Source organism: Urocitellus parryii, chromosome 4 (assembly GCF_045843805.1).
Source record: "Urocitellus parryii isolate mUroPar1 chromosome 4, mUroPar1.hap1, whole genome shotgun sequence".
Lineage (NCBI taxonomy): Eukaryota > Metazoa > Chordata > Mammalia > Rodentia > Sciuridae > Urocitellus > Urocitellus parryii.
The window spans coordinates 14,511,810-14,536,176 of NC_135534.1; the positions used below are offsets into that span (position 1 = coordinate 14,511,810).

General features: G+C 36.9%; 2 protein-coding genes across 2 annotated transcripts; both read left to right on the forward strand.

Annotated features, from left to right (window-relative positions):
* The first annotated feature begins 4,551 nt into the window (after positions 1-4,551).
* LOC113195103 (olfactory receptor 5B3-like) lies at positions 4,552-5,484 on the forward strand. The gene has a single exon (XM_026406519.2). The coding sequence runs from the start codon at positions 4,552-4,554 to the stop codon at positions 5,482-5,484; it is 933 nt and encodes a 310-aa protein (XP_026262304.2).
* An 8,075-nt stretch (positions 5,485-13,559) lies between these two features.
* LOC113195104 (olfactory receptor 5B2-like) lies at positions 13,560-14,498 on the forward strand. Its single transcript, XM_026406520.2, has one exon. The coding sequence runs from the start codon at positions 13,560-13,562 to the stop codon at positions 14,496-14,498; it is 939 nt and encodes a 312-aa protein (XP_026262305.2).
* The last annotated feature ends 9,869 nt before the right edge of the window (positions 14,499-24,367 follow it).

Sequence of the window (24,367 nt, forward strand, 5' to 3'; positions counted from 1 at the left end):
CCATGGCTTAAGCATCTGTGATTTAACCTTTCCTAATGTTCCACTAATATCAATGGAAGTTCCTTAAGCAGCACAAATTCCTTGAAGCCTGAAGATATTTCACCCAGAATCTTAATTCTGTCAGGAATATACTTTCTCTACTCTAGCTGGTAGGGCTAAAGGTTAGTAAAGTTATAAAAGAATTAAAATTATCATGCGTTATCAGTGGAATGTAAAATGGTACTTCTTTAAAAATAGTATTTGCAATATCTTGTAATGTTAAACATAAACTTACCATGTCAGCCCACAATCCCACTTAGTGTACTTACTTTAGTAAAGTGTAAACCAGTGTTCATATGCAAACCTGTATATTCATAGCAGATTTAATTTTTTTTGTCTTCTTTTTTTCATTTGTTCTAATTATTGATACATGACAGCAGAATGCATTTTGGCACATTGTATACACAAATGCACCACAACTTCTTATTCCTCTGGCTGTACACTCTATATAGTCACACCAGTCCTGCAATCAGACAGTACATAGGGTAATAATGTTTGTCTCATTACACCCTCCTTCTCAACCCCAACCCCTTCCCTTCCCCCACTCCCCTCTGCTCAATCCAAAGTTCCTCCATTCTTCCCTAGCCCCCCTTCCCATTATGGATCAGAATCCACACATCAGAGAAAACATTTGGCATTTGGTTTTGGAGGATTGATTATTTTACTAAGAATGCTATTTTCCAGCTCTGTCCATTTATTTGCAAATGCTATCATTTCACCCTTCTTTAAGGCTGACTATTATTCCATTGTGTGTATATACCACATTTTCTTTATTCATTTATGTGTTGAAAGACATCTAGGTTGGTTTCATAATTTAGCTATTGTGAATTGAGCCACTATAAACATTGATGTGGCTACATCACTGTAGTATGCTGATTGTAAGTCCTTTGGGTATAAACAAGAAGTGGGATAGCTGGGTCAAATGGTAGTTCTATTCAAAGTTTTCTGAAGAATCTCCTTATGGCTTCCTATAGTGGTTGCACCAATTTGCAGTTCCACCAGCAATATATGAGTGTGCCTTTTTCCCCACATCCTCAACAACACTTACTGTTGTTTGTATTCTTGGTAGCTGCCATTCTGATGGTGTGAGATGAAATCTTAGAGTATTTTTGATTTGCATTTCTCTAATTGCCAGAGATGTTGAATATTTCTTCATATATTTGTTGATTGATTGTATTAATTTTTCTGTGTAGTGTTAATCATAATTAATAAAAGCTAGCAATAAAAATCTGCCTAGATCTATATAATTCTACTCGACGAGGAAAAGGAACAAACCACCTATATATGAAACAAATAGATACTCACTTATACATTTTACTAGAGGAAAGAAGCTAGACTCAAGAGGTTGTATTCCATTGGATATTCTATTTATCTGATTTTTCTCTCTCTCTCTCTTGCAAAGGAAAGATCTATATGGACAAAACCAGTAGATTCTAGGAGCTAATGGTGACAGGATGGTTGGAGTATGAAAGAATAAAGAATTTTTTTAGACTGATGGGACTGTTCTTTATTTTGAATGTAGCAGTGGGGACATGATCATATACACACATTTGTCCAAACTCAGAACTGTACCCTCAAATACAGAATTTTTACTGTACACAATTAAATTATGCCCCAATTAAACCAAAACAAACCCACAGATACATTTGTGTGCTTACTCAATAGGTCAAGCTGGGTGCCACAGGCAGTTTAATTGGGCTTCTTTAAATAAGTGGAGTAATGTCTGGGGCTGCTTTCACAAGGGACCTGTTCCCAGGAGATCTTCATATGTCTCCTGGGTCCCATACATTGGCCTCTAAACTCCCAACACCATCCTTCCTTTTGACATCTTTTTAGTAGAGCTAGGAGCAGAGCCATTGTGGTCACTTATTCCCTCTTCTGAATGGGAATTATCGTTAGTACAACAGGGTGGCCTTCTCCGAGCAGGATTTTCTGTGAGTCTACAATCATTACAGGGAAAACATCCCAAGGTAAAAATTATATTGCATGTGGTTAAAATTGTAACCCGCCACGGAGTTGTTTTATCCGTTTTCTTTTATTTGCTATTTACAGACACATTTCTGCCACCTGCCCGGCTACGCTGATGACGTCACAAATAAAGAAACTGAGGTTGGAATAAAGTAAGTGACAATGGCAAGAGTGCTTTTTTGACCAGTCCCCTGAAAGAAAGAGCTTTTTCTAAAGGAATTGTATACACTCTTCCCTGGCAGAGGTTCAGATTCCAGAAAGTGTAGGAGTTCCAGCACTTTTATTTAAGGAGCAAAGTAAGCTTTTATTTTCCATACTTTTATTTTTTTGGTGAGAATTGTAATATATGTAAAAGCAATGAAGAACTCGATATTATGAATTACATGAGCTTAGAAAAGGATGTCATGAGCATTTTTTTTCTGTGTTTTTTTTTTTTTTTTGGAAACAGGCTACAGTCCCAATAGCAAAATATTTCTCCAAGTAGGAAGGAAGTTCAGGGATGCTTATGAACCAGGAGGCGACATCCCTGAAGATGGGAGAGATCGTAAGGCAGATGATGCTGTGACTGAGTAGGCGGTGATTTCATCCTGTGTACTCTCGTCCTTTGTCATTGTGGAGGAAGCAAAGAAGAACAGCTTGAACTGAAACTTCTTTCCACTCCAGAAAGGACCTTGTGAAATTATTTAGAGTCGTACTCCATTTCAAGGGTCTTACTGCATAATCTTACCTGTTTTTTTTTTTTTTTATCATTCCATCTAGAAAAGTTGGTCGAGAAGCTGTTCAGAGTACATCTTGTGGAATCATTCATCCCTGCAGGGGAACTCTGAATCTATTTCACATTCAACAAACGGTTTTAGTAAATAAGTTAACTTTTAAGACCCTGAGCTTTCTTATCGGTACATATCGATAGGAGCGTTACCTTTGTTGTTGTGACGATTAAGTGAAATCTATATTTGAATCTACAGTTCTCTTGTTAGTGTTCATAGACCATCGCATATGCGATGGTTATGTTATCATGTATGTTAGAAATCTGTAAACACAAATGCCTGTGGTGGACAGCGAAGCCAAATAAATTTTGCAAAATAGCCAGAAGGCTGAAGAGAGAAGTTGTTACCAGAGAACAGAGGTCATACTATAGTCTCCAAAATCAAATTTAAGATCTAAAAACATGGAACCCATGATCCTGTGAATTTTCCATGCTCATCTCCATGATTCAACTGATGGATGAGAATCATATGGGTGAGAATGGGTTTTAGATAAAGAAACACCTTTATCTGTGAATTGGAAGTAAATTTAAGCAGAAGATAGGCTGAATGTCCTGGTATCCTCCCACAAAGGGTTGTTAGAGAGGAAGAACCACTGGAGGGCACAGAAAGGACAGTGCACTCAGCACATGAGGAAAAGCAAATTCAAGAGTGAGCCTTCCAGACTCAACCACAAGCTGGAAGCTCCAGAGTAAGCACTCAGCTTTCCCAGGCTAAGATGGAGACCATCCTCCCAGCCCAAGCCTCACTTCACAGGAAATACTCATCAGGACTGTGCTGGACACTTATGATGTGCTCTTTTGTGAAAATGTATTATCTAATTTAACTGTTACAGCAATCCCTTTGATAGGTCTCGTTTTTTATTGTTTTTGTCTTATAAATAGAGAAAATAGTGGGGTTGGGTTGTGGCTCAGAGGTAGAGCACTTGCCTAGTGTGTGTGAGGCACTGGGTTTGATCCTCAGCACCACCTTAAAAAAAATAAAGGTATTGTGTCCACCTACAATTAAAAAATAAATGTTTTAAAACATAGAGAAAACCAGTACTAAAGAAGTCAGGAACCATGTCTCCCAGGTAGGGAGTAGGGTGAAGCTACTATTTAATTTCACGTGCATCTCTTTGCAGAGGCTAAACCCTACCAGGACACCAGATCTCTTCAAAATTGCTTGATGATGGCACTTGTCTCTCACAAAGCTGCTGTAACCTCTATTTTATATGCACCTCTCAATTACCTTACTCTTTGGTCTAATGGATGCATGAATAAATATGAATAGAGCTGAATTAAATCCCATTAAACTTCTTTTAAGCATAGAGTTTTTGGAAATCAGTCTGAGCAAATGGAAGGCTTGGCTTTGCCGGGAGATATGCATGTAAATGGACATAAGCCTTTTGTAGGTTTGTTGAGAAGGTTAACCACATTTAAGCCATGTGAAATGTAAGTGTGCACTATAAAGATGGAAACTCTTAATAGACTCAGGTGATATGATTTGGGAGATGTATTTTTTACAACTATGTGACTTTAGGCAAATATATCATCTTCCTGGACCTCAGTTTGTTCATTCACACTGGTGTGATTCGGATCATGTGATCTGCAAGGATACTTTAGCTTCAACAATCTATAACTATAGAGATTATCTGTCCCTTAGTTTTTTTTTGCTCCCAGTCTTTGCTTTAGATCAGCAAACCACGAAGAAGAAAGAAAAGGATGAAATAACAGAATTTATGTGTTTTAGTGCTATTCCTCTTCCCTTTCTTCCTTACTACAGAGAATTTTGACTCGCCATGCTTAACCGCACAGAAGTGAAGGCATTCATCCTGGAGGGTCTAACCAATGCTCCAGAACTACAGGTCCCCCTCTTTGTCTTGTTCAGCCTCGTCTACCTCGTCACTGTTTTGGGAAACCTGGGGATGGTCCTGTTGATTCTCTTGGACACTCGCCTCCACACCCCCATGTACTTTTTCCTCAGCAACTTTTCTTTGGTGGACTTTGGTTATTCTTCCTCTGTCACACCCAAAGTGATGGCTGGGTTCCTTGAGGAAGTCAAGGCCATCTCTTACAACGCATGTGCCATGCAGATGTTCTTCTTCACAGCCTTTGCTTCTCTGGAAAATATCATCTTGGCCTTGATGGCTTACGACCGCTATGTAGCAGTGTGCAAACCCTTACACTACACCACCATCATGACCAAAAGTGTGTGTGTGCGTCTGGTCCTGGGCTCCTACCTCTGTGGTTTCCTGAACGCCTCCGTCCACACTCTGAACACATTTGGGCTCTCCTACTGTCAGTCCCATGTGGTCCACCATTTCTTCTGTGATCTCCCAGCAATCATGATTCTCTCTTGTTCCAATAAACACATTAATGAGATGGTTCTGATTGTGGCTTCAAGTGTCAATGTCATCTGTGCCCTTCTGGTTATACTGATTTCCTACCTGCTTATATTTATTACCGTCTGGAAGATGCACTCGGCGAAAGGTCTGTCTACCTGTGCGTCTCACCTCACTGCAGTCTCCATATTTTACGGGACGGTCATCTTCATGTATTTCCAACCCACCTCCAGTCATTCCATGGACACAGACAAAATGGCGTCTGTTTTCTATGTGATCATCATCCCTATGCTGAACCCTATGGTCTACAGCCTGAGGAACAAGGAGGTGAAAAGTGCGTTCCGGAAGATTTTCCAGAAGGCCACATCATCTTTAGGAATGGGATTTTAATGTTGTAGGATGCATATAACTAATCTCACGTCTCTTGGATCATCTTCATTCATATTTTAAGTTCCAACTTGGGTTTAATTCCTAAAACCATATACTTATCACTTGAAAAATTTATCATTTAGTAAAAAAGAAAACATATCCAGACATTTTATGCCTGAATAAAAATGGGTCAGGGAGAACATGAGATACTTTGGGTTCTGCTTTTCATAAAACTTATTGAGAGCATTTAAAATTTTTTATTACCATGCATTAATTGTCTACATCAATGGGATTCTTTGTGACATTTCAATACATGCATGTGGCACGCAGTGACCAAATGCGGCCTCCCTTCATCCATTCCCTCCCCACCTCGTTTCCTCCAGTCATCACTATTTTCACTATCTAGCATCAGGTCAACTTCTGATTTTTTAAAAAAATTTTAAATGTAAGAAAAAACATGTGGTACTTGTCTTTCTATATCTGGCTTAATTCACTTGAGATAAAATCTTCCAATTCCATTTATTTTGCAGTAAATGACAGGATTATATTCTTTACAGCTGAATAATATTCCATTGTTTATGTGAAACACATTTTTAGTCCATTCACCCATTGATGGAGATCTAGATTGATTTCATATCTTAGTGATTGTGAATAGTCCAGCAATAAACGTGAACATGTGGATTTCACTTCAATGGACTGATTTCATTTCCTTTGGATATGTACCCCATAATGCTATTGCTGCATAATATGGTAGTCATGTTTTTAACTTTTTGAGGATCCTTATACTATTTTCTGTAATCACTGTACAGAGTTACCTCTCATCAGTGGTGTCCAGGAGTTCCCTTTTCTCTGTGTCCTCTCCAACACTTGTTGTCTTCTTGAAGGACAGCATTCTAAAAGGTGCCAGGTCCTAACTGTTGTAGTTTTAACTTGCATTTTCCTGATGACTCTTTGTATTGTTTTTTTCTCATCCCAGCATCTGGTACTGCGGATCTCATAGAATGATTCAGGACATGTTTCTTAAGTGCCTTCTATTCTTTTTGGGGAAGAATTTAAGAAAAATTGGTGTTAATTCTCATTTAAATGTTTTTAGAATTCACCCATTGAGCCTTCTTATCCTGTGCTTTCACTTATTGAGAGATTATTTATTATTGATTCAATTTCTTCTCTTATTAAATGGCCATTCAGACTTAGTACTGTTCTTGATTTATTATTTGTAGTTTGTGTATTTCTAAGAATTTCTGTTTTTTTAATCTGGGTTTACCCAATTTGCTGCTATACAGTTAGTTTATATTTTATTAAAATCTTTTAAAATTTTTTCTATAAGGTTGGTAGTGATATCCTCATTTTTATTTCTTCTTCTTATTTTTTTTGACTTTGTGTATTCTCCTTTTTCTACCATGATTGATCTGTGGAATCATTTTTGTTCATCTTTTCAAGGAATCAGCTTTTGGTTACTGATTTCTTTAATTTTTTTTTTTTAGCTGTTATTGGACTTTTAATTAATTAATTATTTTTTGGTTGTATGCGGTGCTGAGGTTTGAACCCAGTGCCTCACACATGCTGGGCAAGCTCTCTACCACTGAGCGACAGCCCCAGCCCCTGATTTCTTTATTGTTAGTCTATTGTCCATTTCACTTACCTTCACTCTAAACTTTTATGATTTCCTTTCTTTTAGCTGTGGATTTACTTTGCATTTCTTTTTTTTTCTAGTTTCTGAAGTGTAAAGCTATTTTATTGATTTCTTTATTCATTTTTATATAAAAAATTATAGCCCCCAATTTTCCTATGAACACTGCTTTTGCTGACTGCCATGGATTTTGATATGTTATGTTTGCATTTCCTTTGTCTTGAATTATTTTCTATTTCATTAAAAATAATTCTTCTTTGAACTATTGGTTGTGTAGAAGTTGTTTTTTAATTTCTCTCTCTCTCTCTCTCTCTCTCTCTATATATATATATATATATATATATATATATATATATGTATATATATATATATATATATATATAAATTTTCAAAAATGGGAAAGATTTGGCTCCATTTTTTAAAATATTCTTTTTCTTTCTTCTCTCATGTTGAAACTTCCATTGTGCATGTGTTAGTATGCTCACAGGTGTTTAAGAACATCTGTATTTCAAGACAGGGTAAAAAAGAAATAACTTAGGTTAATGAGGGAATAATAGGGCTCTAATCCAGTGGTGCTGGTGTCTTACAAGAAGAGGACCAGACGCCAGAGCTCCACCATGGGAGGGTACAAGAAAGTGTCATCAACGGGCCAGGAAGAAACTTCATCAGGAACAGATTTGGCTTGTTCCTTAATCTCGGAATTACAAATCTTCAGAACTATGCAAAAATAAGTTTCTGTTGTTTAAGTTACCTGGTGTGTTGTATTTTAATTCACACATATGAATCTATGTCTATCACACAGATTGTCTTGGGAAGGGGAGGACTATTTACTCATGGTCTCTGAAAGATGGTAGCAAATAAAATCTTCACCACATGCCCATCAGTATCTGCTGGAACATTCAGCCTCCTTCTCTATGGCAGAGGCAATAGGAATATTGTGCCTATGCTTCAACCCTCCCAGAAATGGCACATGCCAGTTCTTCCACAATCCATTGCCTATAACTAGCACATGTCTCTTTTGAGCGGTAGTGGAATAGGTGCACAAAGAGAAGCAAATGGGATGTTTGAGCAATATTTTGTGACTCATACTATGGTAACTTTATATAACTAAGTAATAAAATAATAAAACTTAATCTTAATGAAATACTTTCTATGTGCCCCAAACTGCTCTATTTTGTATATATATCGTCTTATAGTCTCCTTGATTGTGTGAAGGTTACATTATATTATTATCTTCTTTTTGCAAATGAGAATATTATGTTTGAAGGGGTTACGTCACATAGCTGAATATGAGGACAAGCCATCTGTGTGCATAAAACCAAATTTGCAACCAGTAAACTTGCCCAGCTGAGCAAGGTGTGATGGGTCTCTTTGTAAGTATGATTTAGAGTTGATTATGTGGAGAACAGAAAGGATCTATTCCTGGTATTGGAAAAAGAAAATCCCAGGCCCCAAATCTAGTAATAAGACAAACAAGGATTCTGAAAATAATTTTTGCTGAGGATATTTCTTGATACATTTCTGCAAAAGAAGTAAAAATAAAAACTAAATTAAATCTAAAATAATCTTAAAATACCAAATGCTGATGGAGATGTGAAGGAATTGGCAATGCTCTGCAAGTGAAAACAAAGTGATACAGCATCTTTAGAAAAATGATTTGGGCAGTTTCTTTTCAATTAAATTTGCATTTGCTCTACAACTAAATGCAATTGTTCTCACATCGATTTACCCCAGTAAAATAATACCTATGCTCATTGGACGGGAGGTTCTAAGGTTTCCCAAAACACAGAGAAATGAAAAGTATTTTTAAAAAATGGAAAAGCTAACTACCTTGATTTGCTCATTACATATTGTATACAGTTATCAAATTATCACATTGAACCCACACATATATACAATTATGTGTCAATTTCAAAACTTTAGACATGCATAAAGCTGCAGAAACTTTATTTATAATCTCCAAACAGTGGAACTGACATAATGTACCTCAAATGAAGAATGGATAAACACTCTGTAACATCCTTAAAATGAAATGCTATCCTGCAGTAAGAGATTCCACTATTGACAAAGGTAATAATATTGATGATCTTAAATGCATTCTAAGTGAAAAAAGCAAGAACACGTAGGCTAGGTTTCTTCCAAAGGTCAAATTATATGGACAAAAAAAAAAAAAAAAAGAAAAAGAAAGAAAAAGAAAAAGTTGAGTGGTTTCCAGGAGAAGAATGTGGAAGAGGTTCATTAAAAAGACTCTTGGGGTTTTGCTTAGATGAGGAAAGTGTCCTATAATATCTTGGTTGTGGTAGTGGTGATCTCATTATACACATTTGATCAAACTCTTAGAATTTTTATTCTAATTATTATTTCTAATATCACATTAACATATAATCACATATTTATGATATTCTAATAGTTAATTATTATTACACTGGGGGTCTTATTGTTTGTAAATCATGCAATAATCATAAAATATGAAAGTAACAACAAGCAATACAAAAAACATGTGTGCATACTTGACCTACCCAGCTTTGTCTAATTGCTTCATGGGAAAATGGGGAGGGGAGCAGTAGGTGCCTTCCTGTAGGATGTCTCCTGAGAGCTTCATGTTTCTATAATTCCCTCCTGACTCCCTTGCATCAACCTGTGAGATCCCAACAGGACCCCATATGACATCATGTGAAGGGAGAAGAGTTATGTGCTGGGCCTCTTTATTTATCTGAATGCTAAGAGTTGTCAGAACCTGTAGGCCTTCTCTAGACTAAGGCTTTGCTGGGTCTGCAAGCATGGCTTCAAGATAAAAATTATATTGAGTTAATTTAAAATGATAACGCCTTAGCAAGTTGTTTTACAAACCTTCCCCCATTTTCTTTTTCTAGACTTTATTCTATGTACGAGTGGTAATCTTATGTTTATTTTCCAAAGAAGGAGCGATACACCTCTCTGGGCACAGTGAGAATGAATGATAGATCAAGACTCGAATGCAGGACCCTGGACCTATGTTGGTGTTTCCCCCTGCATCTTTCTTTATCTTAAAGACATCCATCTGTGGGAGAAACTTCTCTAACAATATGTGTGCATTATTCCGTGGAGGAATTTCTGATCTCAAACTCTCTACTTAGGATTGACTATTATTTATTTTCCAGCAGTGAGGTAAGCTTCTATATTCCATATACATGTTTGGTGAAAAGTTCTAAAAAACCACTTCATTGAAGTATAATTGGCACATAAATAGCTGAGTCGGTATGTTTAGTGGAAAGCTTAATTCATACAAAAGCAGAGGGACAGCTGTACATGTCCAAATCTCCATTAGTAGAGAGGGGAGTGATATTTATGAAATATCACACTGCTTTCCTCAAGAAGTTGAACCAAAACATTAGATAAATGATGCTCTGATTAAATTTAGTTTTATTTTATTTGGTATCCATTAGCCTTCCATCAAAGATAAATGGACATAAATAACAAATGTACACTGACTGTTCTTTAAGCCTCAGAGGGAAGTAATTGGATTAGCACTATCTGAACTGTAATTTAACTCCTCCCCCCATAATTCATCCTTTTTATTACTAGTACATCTAAACATGCTGATATTGCAGTGCCTAGGAGCCTAGATTTTGATCAGGTTGAAACTGTCTCTCAGTCTTCAGTCTGGAACATTTTTCATACTAGCTGTGCAATTGTGTACCATAACACTGACCTTTTAAATCTTGAATTCCAATAGTTAATAATAATACTTATCACATACATTCACACACACATTCACACATGTGAAAAGCTCTTAACATTAGTTCTAGAACACAGTGGTTATGTGTGTTAAGATTGGAAAATAATGCTTTCAGGGACGGAGATTATAAAGTGTGGTGTGGAAAGACACTCAGGAATAGTAGTCAGCAGAGGATAGATACCTTTTCTAAGTTGACACACTGTTCCCACACAAGAACTTAATCAAATAATTTTACAAATGGTGCTTCCCAGCAAATCAGATCTGTAAGCTAAGGGTGAACCACAAACTATGCATTTTAAATCATAAGTACATGTATTTAACTAATGGATGGTAATTGTAAGAGGAAAATGGTTTAACAAGACTATTTCAAACTAAGCTAAAATATGGATTTCTGGGAAGAAAAATAGACTTGTGGACTCAACAGAGCATCCAGTCACATGCATGGAGAAATGGCAGAGCAAGAATAGTAATAGCAAATTAAGTGGCCCTGCTGAGAGGGAAGAGGACAATTGAAGGGGAGGCTACAAGACTTCCAAGTAACCTGCATGCTGCTGTCCTTGCCTATCAAACCAGCATACAGACCCTGATTCCACCCTAATAATATAGTTAGCTCTCATCAGGCTGTACCAAACACACAGAATTATATTCATAGTTTAGAAAAGGACTATTCTGGCCGGCGCAATGGTGCATGCCTGTACCACTCCAGTGGCTGTGGAGGCTGAGGCAGAAGTTCAAAGCCAGACTCGGCAATGATGAGGGGCTAAGCAACTCAGTGAAACCCTGTCTGTAAATAAAATACAAAATAGGCTGGGGATGTGGCTCAGTGGTTGAGTACCTCTGAGTTCAATCCCTGATATCCTCCCCCAATAAAAGAATTATTTAATCTCAACACAAAACCTTGAGGGTCGTTCTCATTGATATTTTCATTTTTCAGGTGGAACAAATGAGGTTCAGGGAAGTTGGGATCAGATCAGGGCTGGCTGTATAGTAATGGCGGGTGGTCAGTAAACAGTTGCTGCCTCTTGCCTTCAGAACTGCCGCTGCCCATTGTGCATGCTCCCACTGCCCCAGTTATCCTAAGACATCTGCGGTGGCCGTATCTCAGTTATCACAGTTGAAAACAAACACTGGGTTTGAGACTATGAAATGACGAGTAATAGCAAATTGCTTCAAATTCAATTTGATTTGGATTCAGTGAAGACCACTGAACTTAAGAACCACTCTCCTGGGCCCAAAGCTTAGTTTTCTAATTAATAGTATATAAATACGAATGTGTTACTTAATTTTTGTCTCATAATTTAAATAAACATGATGACTAATCAATCTCATATTATTGTTGAGAGGAATCAATAAATATACAAGTAAATTATCTGCACAACAGTATCCAGTACATGAGCAACACAGAACACAAGGTTTTACTAGAGTACAGAAAACTGAATTTGAAGATATATTCAATCCAATGATTCATCTTGGACAATTTATCGAATATTCTACATATCAGTTGATAAAAGTAAAATTAAAAGTTGGGAGATGATTCATAAAGATCCTTTGGATTTAATAGATTATATAGATAATTACTGCAGTAATGTTTAATCCTATGCTTTGAGATCTATGTAAATTTGAAGTGTAAATTTATGCTGTAATTAAATAATGATCGTGGTATTTATACATCTCAATTTCCCCAAACCTCTTTTTCAGCTTTTTATTTACTTATTTTTAAAATTCTAACTCTACTACATCACAAATGTGACCCATCTAGAGTAAACATTTGTTAAAAAATCACCCGTTAAATATGCAAGGCAGACTATGAATTTTTAAGTTACTTACTGAAGTTTAAGGTGGTCCATTTTTAATTCAAATATTTTGATTAACGTGTAGTAATTGTACATATTTGTGGGGAATAGTGTGATACTTCAACACATGTATAAAGCATATACTGATCAAATCAGGGTAATGAGTATTTTCATCTCCTTAGCACTTCTTTGAAGACTTCAAGCCCCTTCCTTTCAGTTCTTCATAGTTATATAGCAGGTTATTATGAAATATATTCCCTAGAGCTTATTACTTTCATTTGACTACACTTTTTGAATTAAATATCCTCTGTGTCTCTGTCTCCTACTCCTCCTCTCTTCCCAGGCTGCAGTAATCATGGTTCTAGATTTAGATAGATGCTTTTTAGCTCCCACATATGAGTGGTCATGAAGTACCTGACTTTCTGTGTCTGGCTTGTTTCACTTAGCATAATGTCCTCCAGTTCCACCCATTTTGTTGCAAATGACATGAATTTATTTTATATATATATATATATATATATATATATATATATATGTAGTTTTATATATATAACTTTTTATACTGTTTATCTGCTGGTAGTCACATAGGTTGACTTCATATCTAAATAGTGTGAATAGTGATGTAGTATACGTGGCAGTTCAGGTGTTTCTTTGATAGGCTGATCCCATTTGGGTATATGCTCAGAAGTGAGATTGCTGGATCACATGGAGATCTATTTTTAACTTTTTGAGGAACCTCCATACGGTACTCCATAATGGCTATATGAATGGACATTCTTACCAACAATATTTAAGAGTTCTCTTTGCTCCACATCCTTGCCAGCATGTGTTAATTTTTTTGGTAACAGCCATTCTGATTGGGGTGACACGATATCTCATTGTTGTTTTAATTTGCAATTTGTCTCTTTTTGTGTATTCCTCTATTCATTTATTTCTCAGGATTCCCAAATATTTGATGGACAACTGTACAGAAGTGACACAGTTCATCCTCCTAGGACTAACCGATGCCCCAGAACTGCAGGTTCCCCTCTTTATCATGTTCACTCTCATTTACCTCATCAATGTCATCGGGAACCTGGGGATGATCATGTTGATCCTGCTGGACTCTCGTCTCCACATCCCCATGTATTTTTTCCTCAGTAACCTGTCTCTGGTGGACTTTGGCTATTCCTCAGTGGTCACTCCCACAGTCATGGCCAAGTTCCTTACAGAATACAAGACTGTCTCCTTCAATGCGTGTGCAACTCAGATGTTCTTTTTTATAGCTTTTGCCACTGTGGAAAATTACCTCTTGGCCTCCATGGCCTATGACCGCTATGTAGCCGTGTGTAAGCCCCTACATTACACCACGACCTTGACACCAAGTGTATGTGCTCGTCTGGCCATAGGATCCTATGTCTGTGGCTTCCTGAATGCCATATTTCACATTTGTGACATATTCAGTCTCTCTTTTGGTAAATCCAACGTGGTCCATCACTTTTTCTGTGATGTTCCAGCAGTCATGGCTCTGTCTTGCTCTGCTGCATACCTTAGTGAAGTTCTTCTGGTTTTTATGTCCAGTTTTAATGTCTTTTTTGCTCTTCTGATTATCTTGATCTCCTATATGTTCATATTTATCACTATCTTGAAGATGCACTCAGCTCAGGGCCACCAAAAGGCCTTGTCCACCTGTGCCTCCCATTTCACTGCAGTCACCATATTTTATGGGACAGTCATCTTCATGTACTTACAACCCAGCTCCAGTCACTCCATGGACACAGACAAAATGGCGTCTGTGTTTTATACTATGGTCATCCCTATGCTGAACCCTATGGTGTACAGTATGAGGAACAAGGAGGTCAAGAGCGCATTCAGAAAGGTGGTTGAGAAGGTGAAAACTTCTATGCAAGATTGAGATTTTAACATTGTGTGTGCACAGTAATTTCATTTCTTTGCTCTCAGACCTTCCTCTCTCAATGAGTTACATTTAAGCTCCATAATGCTTAGAAATTCCTGCGGTAATATGCTTGCCTCTTTAGAAGTCTGTTGTCCAGTACAAAAAAGAAAACATTGTAAAGTATGAATGGGGAAGGTCAAGGAGAATGGTCAAACCTTAGTAATGATATTGGAACTTGCTTATCAAATAATTTATCAAATTTTATCAAATAATTAGTAATGACATTTGATTTGTTGACTTGTTCCATTGATTTTTCCTACTATATTCCTGTACAAGTATACATGTTGAACAGGGAAACTAACGTATATATATATATAATATATATAGATATATATATATATATCTATATATATATTATATATAGATATATTTTGTGTGGGTATATACATATTGGAGTGAAAAATTTGTCAGAGGTAAGTGGAGTAGGGCTAGTTTTTAATAAAAATTAATAATTGATTGGATGTTACAGTATGAACTTATTTTTTTCGGAATAAATTTTATTATTAGAAGAATAAAAAAGAGAGGGGAAAGTACAGATATTTCCCATGTAGCCTCCTCTGTTATTACTCTTCCCCACCAAAGTTGTATACACCTTTGTTACAAGTGATGAGGCACATTGTCACCTAAAGCCCATAGCTGACATTGGGATTCCATGTTGGTGTTGATATTCTCTGGGTTTGAACATATGTATAATGACATGTCCATTGTTGTGATATCATTCAGAGTATTGTCACTGCCCCAAATATCTTCTGTGCTATTTATTTCATCCTCTCCCCTCACCTCTGGCAACAACAGATGATTTGGGGTCTAGTTTTGCCTTTTCCCCAAATGTCATATAGTTGGACACATACATAGCTTCCCCTCTCCTCCTTTTTTTTCTTTTAATGAGAGTAGAAACACCCTTTACAGCTTACAACAGTAAATGGAATAGAGAAAACCAGAGCTCTTGCGTTTGGGGTGGCATTCACAGATTTGTTGCCAACCTCCAAATGTGAGGCGTAGCCTTTCACATTGACTTCTTTTACTTAGTAATAATATACATTTGTTTCCTCCATATCTTTTCATGGCTTAATAGATCTTTTAATAATAGCATTGTATAATATTGTATCATCTGGTTGGACCAAACATTACATATTCACCTACTGAAAGATATTTTGGTTGCTTCCAAATTTTGACAATTCTGAATAGAGCTTCTATAAACACATACTGCTTCACTGCATGTTCTTCAACCTCATTGGAAGTTCTATTGATTTTCATAGTCAACTCATCCTATACTTATACAGTGTAGATCCTCTTCAATGCTCCAACCTGGGATGCTTTTATGTTTTTATTGAACTTTTAGTTGACATCTTAAAAGTAATGTGTGAAAATCTAAACTCTTGGTTTCATTCTCCTAATCCAGATTCTGATTGCACTGAGAATGAATCTATTGATAGAGCCTTTGAGAGGTGTATAAACTCTGCTGCCACCACTCTCATCATTTCCTACCAAACTTTTTTTTTTTTTTTCATACTGGGGATTGAGCAGAGGAGTGTTTGGCCTCTGAGCCACATCCTCAGCCTTTAAAATATTTTATTTAGAGACAGGTCTCGCTGAGTTGCTTAGGGCCTCCCTAAGTTGCTGAGGCTGACCTTGAACTTACAAACCTCTGGCCTCAGCTTTCTGAGCTGCTAGGATCATGGGCATGTGTATTGTACCTGGCTCCTACCAAACTTTTTGCTCCATATGGTATAGCAGCATATTATTTTAGTTTATTTGTTAAATAGAAAGTCCATTCATTCACACTGCAGGAAGCTGTTCATCCTGACCTCTTTTCTTATTGTGTTCTTCTTATGTCTCATATTGGTTATTAATATACTCAGAAAGCCCAATTAACTACTCATATAAAATGATCATCTCTCATAATCATCAGATACACTTTTTCTTTTTAAAAAAATTTTATGGATACATTATAATTATACACATTAGTGTGCTTTTACTTTTGGTTTTGATAAGAACACAGTATGAGATCTACTCTCTTTAAATTTTTATTTTTATAGTAGAATATTTTTAACTAAGGGTACTCTGCTATGTAGCAATCTCTAGAATTTATTTATGTTGAATAATAGCAACTTTACAGTCATTTTGGAGTAGAACAAAGTGAACCACAAAATTGTGTACATTTTGCATCTTTTCACATTTAACATAGATGTTCTCCATTTCCATTAATTTACACACCCATAACTCCCACTTCCATAACCCCCATTCCATTCCATACCTCAACAGCTACCATCCTATTCTCTTTTTTTATGAATACCTTATATAATAGAATCACATAGAATTTGTCCTACTGTGACATTTATGTTGTCACATATAGCAGGATTTCCTTCTTAAGGCTGAATTTCATATATATGTATCATGTATCCTCATGGATTTTTAAAGTCATTAATCCCATGATGAAATTTACATGTTTCTATCCCTGACTCTTATGAATGATGCTACAATGAACAAGACCCTAATTTCAAGTCTTTTGGATATATACCAAAGAGAGGGATTGTTGGATCTTATGGTAATCCTGTTTATAATTTTTAAATTTAATTTTATTACTTCATTGTTTTTTAAAATTTGTTTCTGTTGGAATATTATAACTGTACACAATTTTGTGGTTCACTTTGTTCTACTCATAAATGCCTATAAAATAATTTGTTCCATTTCAATGCCCAGTACTATCCCCTTTTCTCTCCTTCTCTTTCCCCCAGATTCCTTTCCTCTACTCTTTCTTCCTTATATTAATTTATTTTTTAACTGGTGCATTATGGTTATACGTAATAGTGGAATTCCTTGTTGTATATGCATACATGCACAGAGCATAATTTGGTCAATTTCATTCTGTAGTTCCTCCCTTTCCCACCCTCCCTCTCTTTCTTGATCCCTGTCCTCTACTTCACTGTGTTCCTTTTTCATGAGATCTCCATTTTTAATTCCTTTTAAATCTTTGTCTTTCTCAAGATTCCACATATAAAAGAAAACCTTCAATCCTTGACATTTTGCATCTTTTGACATTTAACATAGATGTTCTCCATTTCCATTAATTTACCAAAAAATAAAAAAATTTATTCTTATTTATGACTGAGTAAACTTCATTTTGTCTATATATCACATTTTCTTTTTCCATTTGTCTATTGAGAAATGCCTAGACTGGTTCCATAACTTAGTTATTGTGAATTGTGCTGCTGTAAACATTGATATCCATGTATCACTGTAGTATGCTGATTTTAATTCTTTTAGATAAATGACAAGGAGTGGGATAGCTGAGTCAAATGTTGGCTCCATTCCTAGTCTTTCCAGGAATCTCTATACAGCTTCCCAAAGTGGGATTGTATAAATTAGCAGTCCCACCAATGAAGCAGGATGATAGCCCGCCCCTCAACATGTTTGCCAATATTTATTAGTATTTGTATTACTAATAGTTACCATTCTGACTAGAGTGAGATGGAATCTCCATGTACTTTTGATTTATATTTCCTTAATTGCTAAGGATGTTGAACATTTTTCAGTATTTAATGGCCATTTGCATTTCTTCTTTTGAGAAATGTCTGTTTAGTTTAATTGCTGCTTTATTGATTGATTTATTGTGGTTTGGCTTGAAGTTTCCTGATGATTGCTGATGCTGAGCTTCTCTTCTTAAACCAACCATCCATCTGTCAGTCTTCTTTAGAGAAATGTCCATTCAAATATTTTGTCCATTTTTAAATTTGGTTATTTGTTTTTATGCTAAGGAGTAGTAGGAGTTCCTTACATATTTTGGTTATCATTATGGTTTGGATATTTAAAGTCCCCCAAAGGATCATATGTTGAAGACTTTGTCCCCAGCCAACAGTACTGTTGGGAGATGATTGAACCTTTAGGACACAAGGCCTTATAGCAGGAAGTTACATCATTGGAGGATGCTCTTCAAAGGGATATTGGTACCCTGCACCACCCACCCCTTCTCTCTCTGTCTTTCTCTCTCTTCCCTGATCTTTCTCTCTCTCTGCTTCCTGGTCACCATGAGATGAACAGACTTTATCTGACATACATTCTCCACCACGAAGTTTTTCCTTATGACAGGCTCACTGACAACAGGGCCAAGTGACTATGGACTGAATCCTCTGAAACCATGAGCTAACAGAGTCTTTCTTCCTTAGAAGCTGATCTTCACAGGTATTTTGTCACAACTACAGAAATCTGGCTAACACAGTTATTAATTCCATTTCAGATTCACAGTTTAAAAATGTTTTCTTCCATTCTGAAACAGAATATAAATTTATGTCTGATTTTCATTATTTCTTAAGTTGGCGACTGTTCAAAATCTTAATTTTGAATAGAAGCAAAAAGAGTTGACCTTCTAAATGACTGTATTTTCGCACTTTACTGAGAGATATAGAAGCATCTATTGATGTGGACACCTTTTAAACATTTTTTCCCAAGGAGGAAGAGTTTATTTGGGGCTCACAGTTTCAGAGATCTCAGTTCATACATGGTTGACCCTATTTCTCTGGGCTCAAGATGAGGCTGAATGTTATGGAGGAAGGGCCCAATGGAGTAAAGCTTCTCAACTCCTGGTGGGGTCAGGAAGCAGAGAAAGAGAGCTCCTCTTAACAGGGACAAATTATAAACAGCAAAGGCACATCTTCAGTGGCCGACTTCCTTCAGCCACACCCTACCTGCCTACAGTTACCACCAAGTTAATCCATATCAGTAGTTAGAGCCCTCATAATCTGGGGATTTCACCTCTGAATATTCTTGCATTGTTTCTTACATGAACTTTTGGGGGGACACTTCATATCTTAACCATTACATTCTATCCCTCGGTTCCCAAACCTCATACCCATTTCACAATGCAAAATACAGTTCGTCCATTTCCAAGAGTCCCCATTGTCTTGATAGTTCCGGTATTGCTCCAAATTCCAAGTCCAAAATCTTGTCTGAGACTCAAGACAAGTTTCTGTATACTTTCCCTTGTGAGGATCAAATATATCTAATATATAATGACACAGAGTAAACATTTCCATTCCAAAAGGGGGAAGTAGTGGCATAGAGGGAATGGATACGGATTGGACCAAAGCAAGACCAAAATCCAGCTGGGCAAGTCCTATAGCTCCACACCCAGCATCTGGGGCACATGGCATTTTGATGTTCTTTCCAAAGTGCTGGTGTACCCCTGCCTCATGGCCTTTCAGTCTTGCAGTTCACATGGTCTCTCTCTCGGCCAGTCTCTGCTCCATTCCTCTAACTTTCCTCAGCAGATGTCCCATGTTACTGACGTCTCCTAATCTCAGGAGAGAGATGAGTCTCCACTGCAGCTTCAGCCTTCAGCTTCCTTCTCACATCCTCATGCACTGCCCGCTCAGGGGCTGCCTGCAGGAATTCTGACCCTGGTACACTCTTCCTGGCCTCCAAGGCCTCCCTTCGAAATCTCAGTGGAAGCCTCCAAGAATCCCGCATCCTCAATTCCTGCAGAACCAGCACCACACGGAGGATGCCATGGTCTGCTGTCATCTTGAGCAGTAGCTGGGCCTCCTGGGACCATGGCTGTAGTGGCCTCTGAATACCTGGGTGGCTGAGTACAATGAAGCAACTTCATAGGGCCCTTGTGAAAGCAGCCCCACTCCCACCCCCAAATTTTTTTCTCAAAGGAATTTTCACTTTCATATTCTTGAGCCTGCAATGGGTGGGGTCTTGCCGTGTCTTTAAGCCGTGTTTCCTATCGTCTCTGTGTAAAGTACTTAGCTTCTATGCAGTGACTATAATGTCTTCAACAACCCAAACTTCCTTGGTCCCAATGTATAAGGACTTTTGAAAAAAGTTGGCCTTGGGCTTAGCATAGATAGCTTTTATAATGTTGAGGTATGTTCCCATGATTCCTAGTTTTTCTAGTGTTCTAAACATGAAAGGGTGCTGTATTTTATAAAATGCTTTTTTCTACATCTATTGAGAGGATCATATGATTTTTATCTTTAAGTCTATTGATGAGATGGATTACATTTATTGAATTCTGTATGTTGAACCAATCTTGCATCCCTGGGATGAACCCCAATTGGTGCACTATCCTTTTAATATACTTTGTATGTGATTTGCCAGAATTTTATTGAAAATTCTTGCATCTATATTCATCCGGGATACCGGTCTGAAGTCTTCTTTCCTTGATGTGTCCTTGTCTGGTTTTGTTATCAGAATGATAGTAGCCTCATGGAAGGAGTTTGGAAGGATTCCCTTAAGCCATATAAAATGTCCTTCTTTATCCCTTCTGACAGTCCACTCTGTCTAATATGAGGATAAAAACCCCTGCTTGTTTATGCAGTCCAGTTGGGTGGTATGTTTTTTCTCCATCCTTTCACTTTCAGTCTGTGGATGTCTTTTCAATAAGATGAGTCTCTTGAAGGCAGCATAGTGTTGCATCTTTTTTAAAAAAATCCAATTTTCTAGTCTATGTCTTTTAATTGATGAGTTTAGGCCATTAACATTCAGGGTTATTATTGAAATATGGTTAGTATTCCAAGTCATTTTGGTTTTTTTTTACTTGACTTTGTTTCTCCTTTGATTGTTTTTTCCTTTAGTGTAGTTCCTCCCTTTCATGATTTTTATTATTTTTTTCATTTTCTCCTCATGAAATATTTTGCCAAGAATGTTATGTAGTATAGGCTTTCTCACTATAAATTCTTTTAACTTTTTGTTTTTTAATCATGAAAGGTTTTTATTTTGTCATCAAATCTGAAGTTTGATTTTGCTAGATATAAGATTCTTGGTTGTCATCAATTTTCTTTCAGAGCTTGGTATATGTTGTTCCAGGATCTTCTACGTTGACAGTCTGGGTTGAGAACTCTTCTGAGACCCAAATTGATTTCTCCTTATATGTAAACTGAAACTTTTCTCTTACATCTTTTAAAATTCTATTCTTATTCTGTATGGTAGGCATTTTCATTATAATGTGCTTCGATGTAAATCTGTTGTACTTTTGTACAATTGGGCCTATAAGCCTCTTGTATTTGATTTTCCAATTCATTCTTCATGTTTGGGATATTTTATGATATTATTTCATTGAATAGTTTGTGTATTCCTTTGGTTTGTATCTCTGTGATTTCCTCTATTCTGATAAATCTTAGATTTGGTCTTTTGATGTTATCCTAAAATTCTCGGATGTTCTATTCATGGTTTCTTACCATCTTCACTGTGTATTCAACTTTATTTTCAAGAGTGCATATTTTGTCTTCATTGTCTGAGGTTCTGTCTTGCAATTTCTAGTCTGTTGGTGATGCTTTCTTTTGAGTTTTTTATTTAATTTATTGTTTCCTTCATTTCAAGGATTTCTGTCTGTTTTTTCAGAATCTCTATCTTGTTCTTGAAGTAATCTTTTGCTACCTGTATTTGCTCTCTTATCTCTTTGTTGGAGTGATCAATTATTGCCTGTATTTGCTCTCTTATGTCATTGTTTGATTTGCAGACCATCTTAATTATATACATTTGAATTCCTTCTCTGACATTTTATCTACTGTGCTGTCAATGAATTCTATTATTGTATCATCTTGGTTTATTTGGGGCACTTTCTTTCCTTGTCTTTTCATGCTTTCCAATTGTCTTCCCTCCTAGCAGTACATATCTGAGGTATTAAAGTTTCTACTGTATAATCTTACAATGTCCCTGCATGTTACTGATGTCTCACCTTTAAGGGGGAGATCAATATGAACAGCACTCATTGCAAATGACATATAGCCTTAAATCAAATGATTCCTATTTAGACTATTACAGTTTTATTACAATAAACAGGAATGATGTGTTCAATCATTATCTGCAATATAAACAGTAGGTTTGTAAAAGGGCCAACAGATTCTAATGGTGGAAAAAACAAGAAATGGTGTGAGGAGAGGTTTTAGGATGTGATGCTCATGAGGTAGGAGGTGAGAATATAGAGGTATCAGATCATAGGAAGAGTGAAATATCAGTCAAAAGAAGTTGGCTGATAACAAGAGAAAAGAGAGACAGAGGCTACCCAGTGCAAGGCTCTCCTGCTCCTGCAACAAGACAGTGGCTATTAGCACACTTAGCAGGGATACCTCTGGTACACACAAGACGTGGTGATGGTCTTTGGGTCCTGGATGTTATCCCAGTTGGAAGCAGCCATGTCCATAGTTGGTGGCAGTGTATCGTCAAAACTGTAAATACCTTGGTGTTGGGCTTCCAGCTGCTGGCCAGTATCTCAAGATAGTAGTTGCTACAACTAAAGATGGTGGTGGCAACCGTTGAGGTAACCTGAGATGGTGTTGGAAGTGTCCCAAGATGGCAGCAACCACTTTTAGGGATGGTGCTGAATGGGCAAACCAAATGATGACTTTGGGCAACCTGTTTGGAGATGCACCACTGTGGTGTATGGGTGTGGTCTTCAGTGAGGTGGACAGTCCTATGCCTGGGCCTGGGCCTGGGCCTGATCTTTTCCCAGGTGACTGGGGCTGTCCCAGACCTGCCTGGTTTCTGTGGAGGTCAGCAAGCAGCAAGACTGTCTCAGGCCTGCTGGGCTCTGCAGGGATGGCTGGGGCTGTTCTGGGCCTGTCTGGTCTCCACTGGGGTCCCTTTTTAAAAATTTCTTAATATATATATATATATATATATATATATATATATATATATAGTAATTTTATTGTGTTTCTTTTACAATTAAGGAACAGATGGTGATTTCTTTAAGGACACACAAAGAAATGGTTGATTCAGGACTGGACTCATGTTAATGTTCTTAGTTACATTTGTTCCTGCCTTAGATGCCTTAGAGTCTTTTGATTACTGCCCTGTATACAGTGAAAATTATAACTTATGCAAAAGCTTTGGGAATAGCTGAACTCACTAGGAATTATTTGAAAATAGAAATAAATATTGTGAGTCTTTTAAAAACATACTGAATTGGTTCAGGGGTATAAATGTCAAAACTTTCATCAGGAGAGAGTTTCACAGTTCTGCTGCATTTCAAAGAGAAAGAAAGCCAATGACCACAAAGGCGGATGACATGAGGATGAGCAGACAATCATTTCTCCTTTTCTGTGTACTCTCCTGTCACCAGAGGTTAGAAAACAAAGGAATGAAATAATCGATCTTGAAACTACAATAGGCTCTTAAATGAATGAACAAAGTCCATCTGCCCTTTTAACCTCCCCTGCTTGTTTTCAAGCTTATTATTACTAGTGCATCTTCAGAAGCGGATAGTAATGAAACTAAAATCCCAGACTTTTGATTAGACAGAAACTGACTTTAGTCCTTGGATTTTGACTGCTCCTCATATTCAGCAATTTGTATAACTTTTCAAATCCTCATGAATCAATGGTAAAATATGAATTATAATACAACCTACCTTATTCTTACACACAAGTACACATACACCCATAACATTTATACATGAAGCTGCTATCACTGGTTGGATAGTGCAGGAAAAAGACGTTATGTGTATTAATACTTACAAATACATTTTCATGGAGTTGGATTGGAAAGAGAAGTTGCCTATGTTTGGGAGGAGGATTGGTAGTGAATAGTAGTTAGCAGAAGACAGAGCCCTTCAAAAAGTCTTCAAACTCAGGGCTGGGGCTGGGGCTCAGTGGTAGTGCACGTGCCTGGTATGTGTGAGACACTGGGTTCAATTCTCAGCACCATATATTAAAAAAATAAAGATCTATCAGCAACTAAAAAATATTTAAAAAGTCTTCAAACTCAAATGGAAAGATTTAAAATACTGTTCCTATACAAAAATCTTCAAATAAAATACAGCACAGAGTTTGCCCACAAAATCTCAGGACTTGCAACTTTCAATTTCTGATTGATTTATGAGA

Coding starts and splice junctions, on each gene's coding strand:
- LOC113195104 (XM_026406520.2), top strand. CDS start 13,560: ATGGACAACTGTACAGAAGTGACACAGTTCATCCTCCTAGGACTAACC.
- LOC113195103 (XM_026406519.2), top strand. CDS start 4,552: ATGCTTAACCGCACAGAAGTGAAGGCATTCATCCTGGAGGGTCTAACC.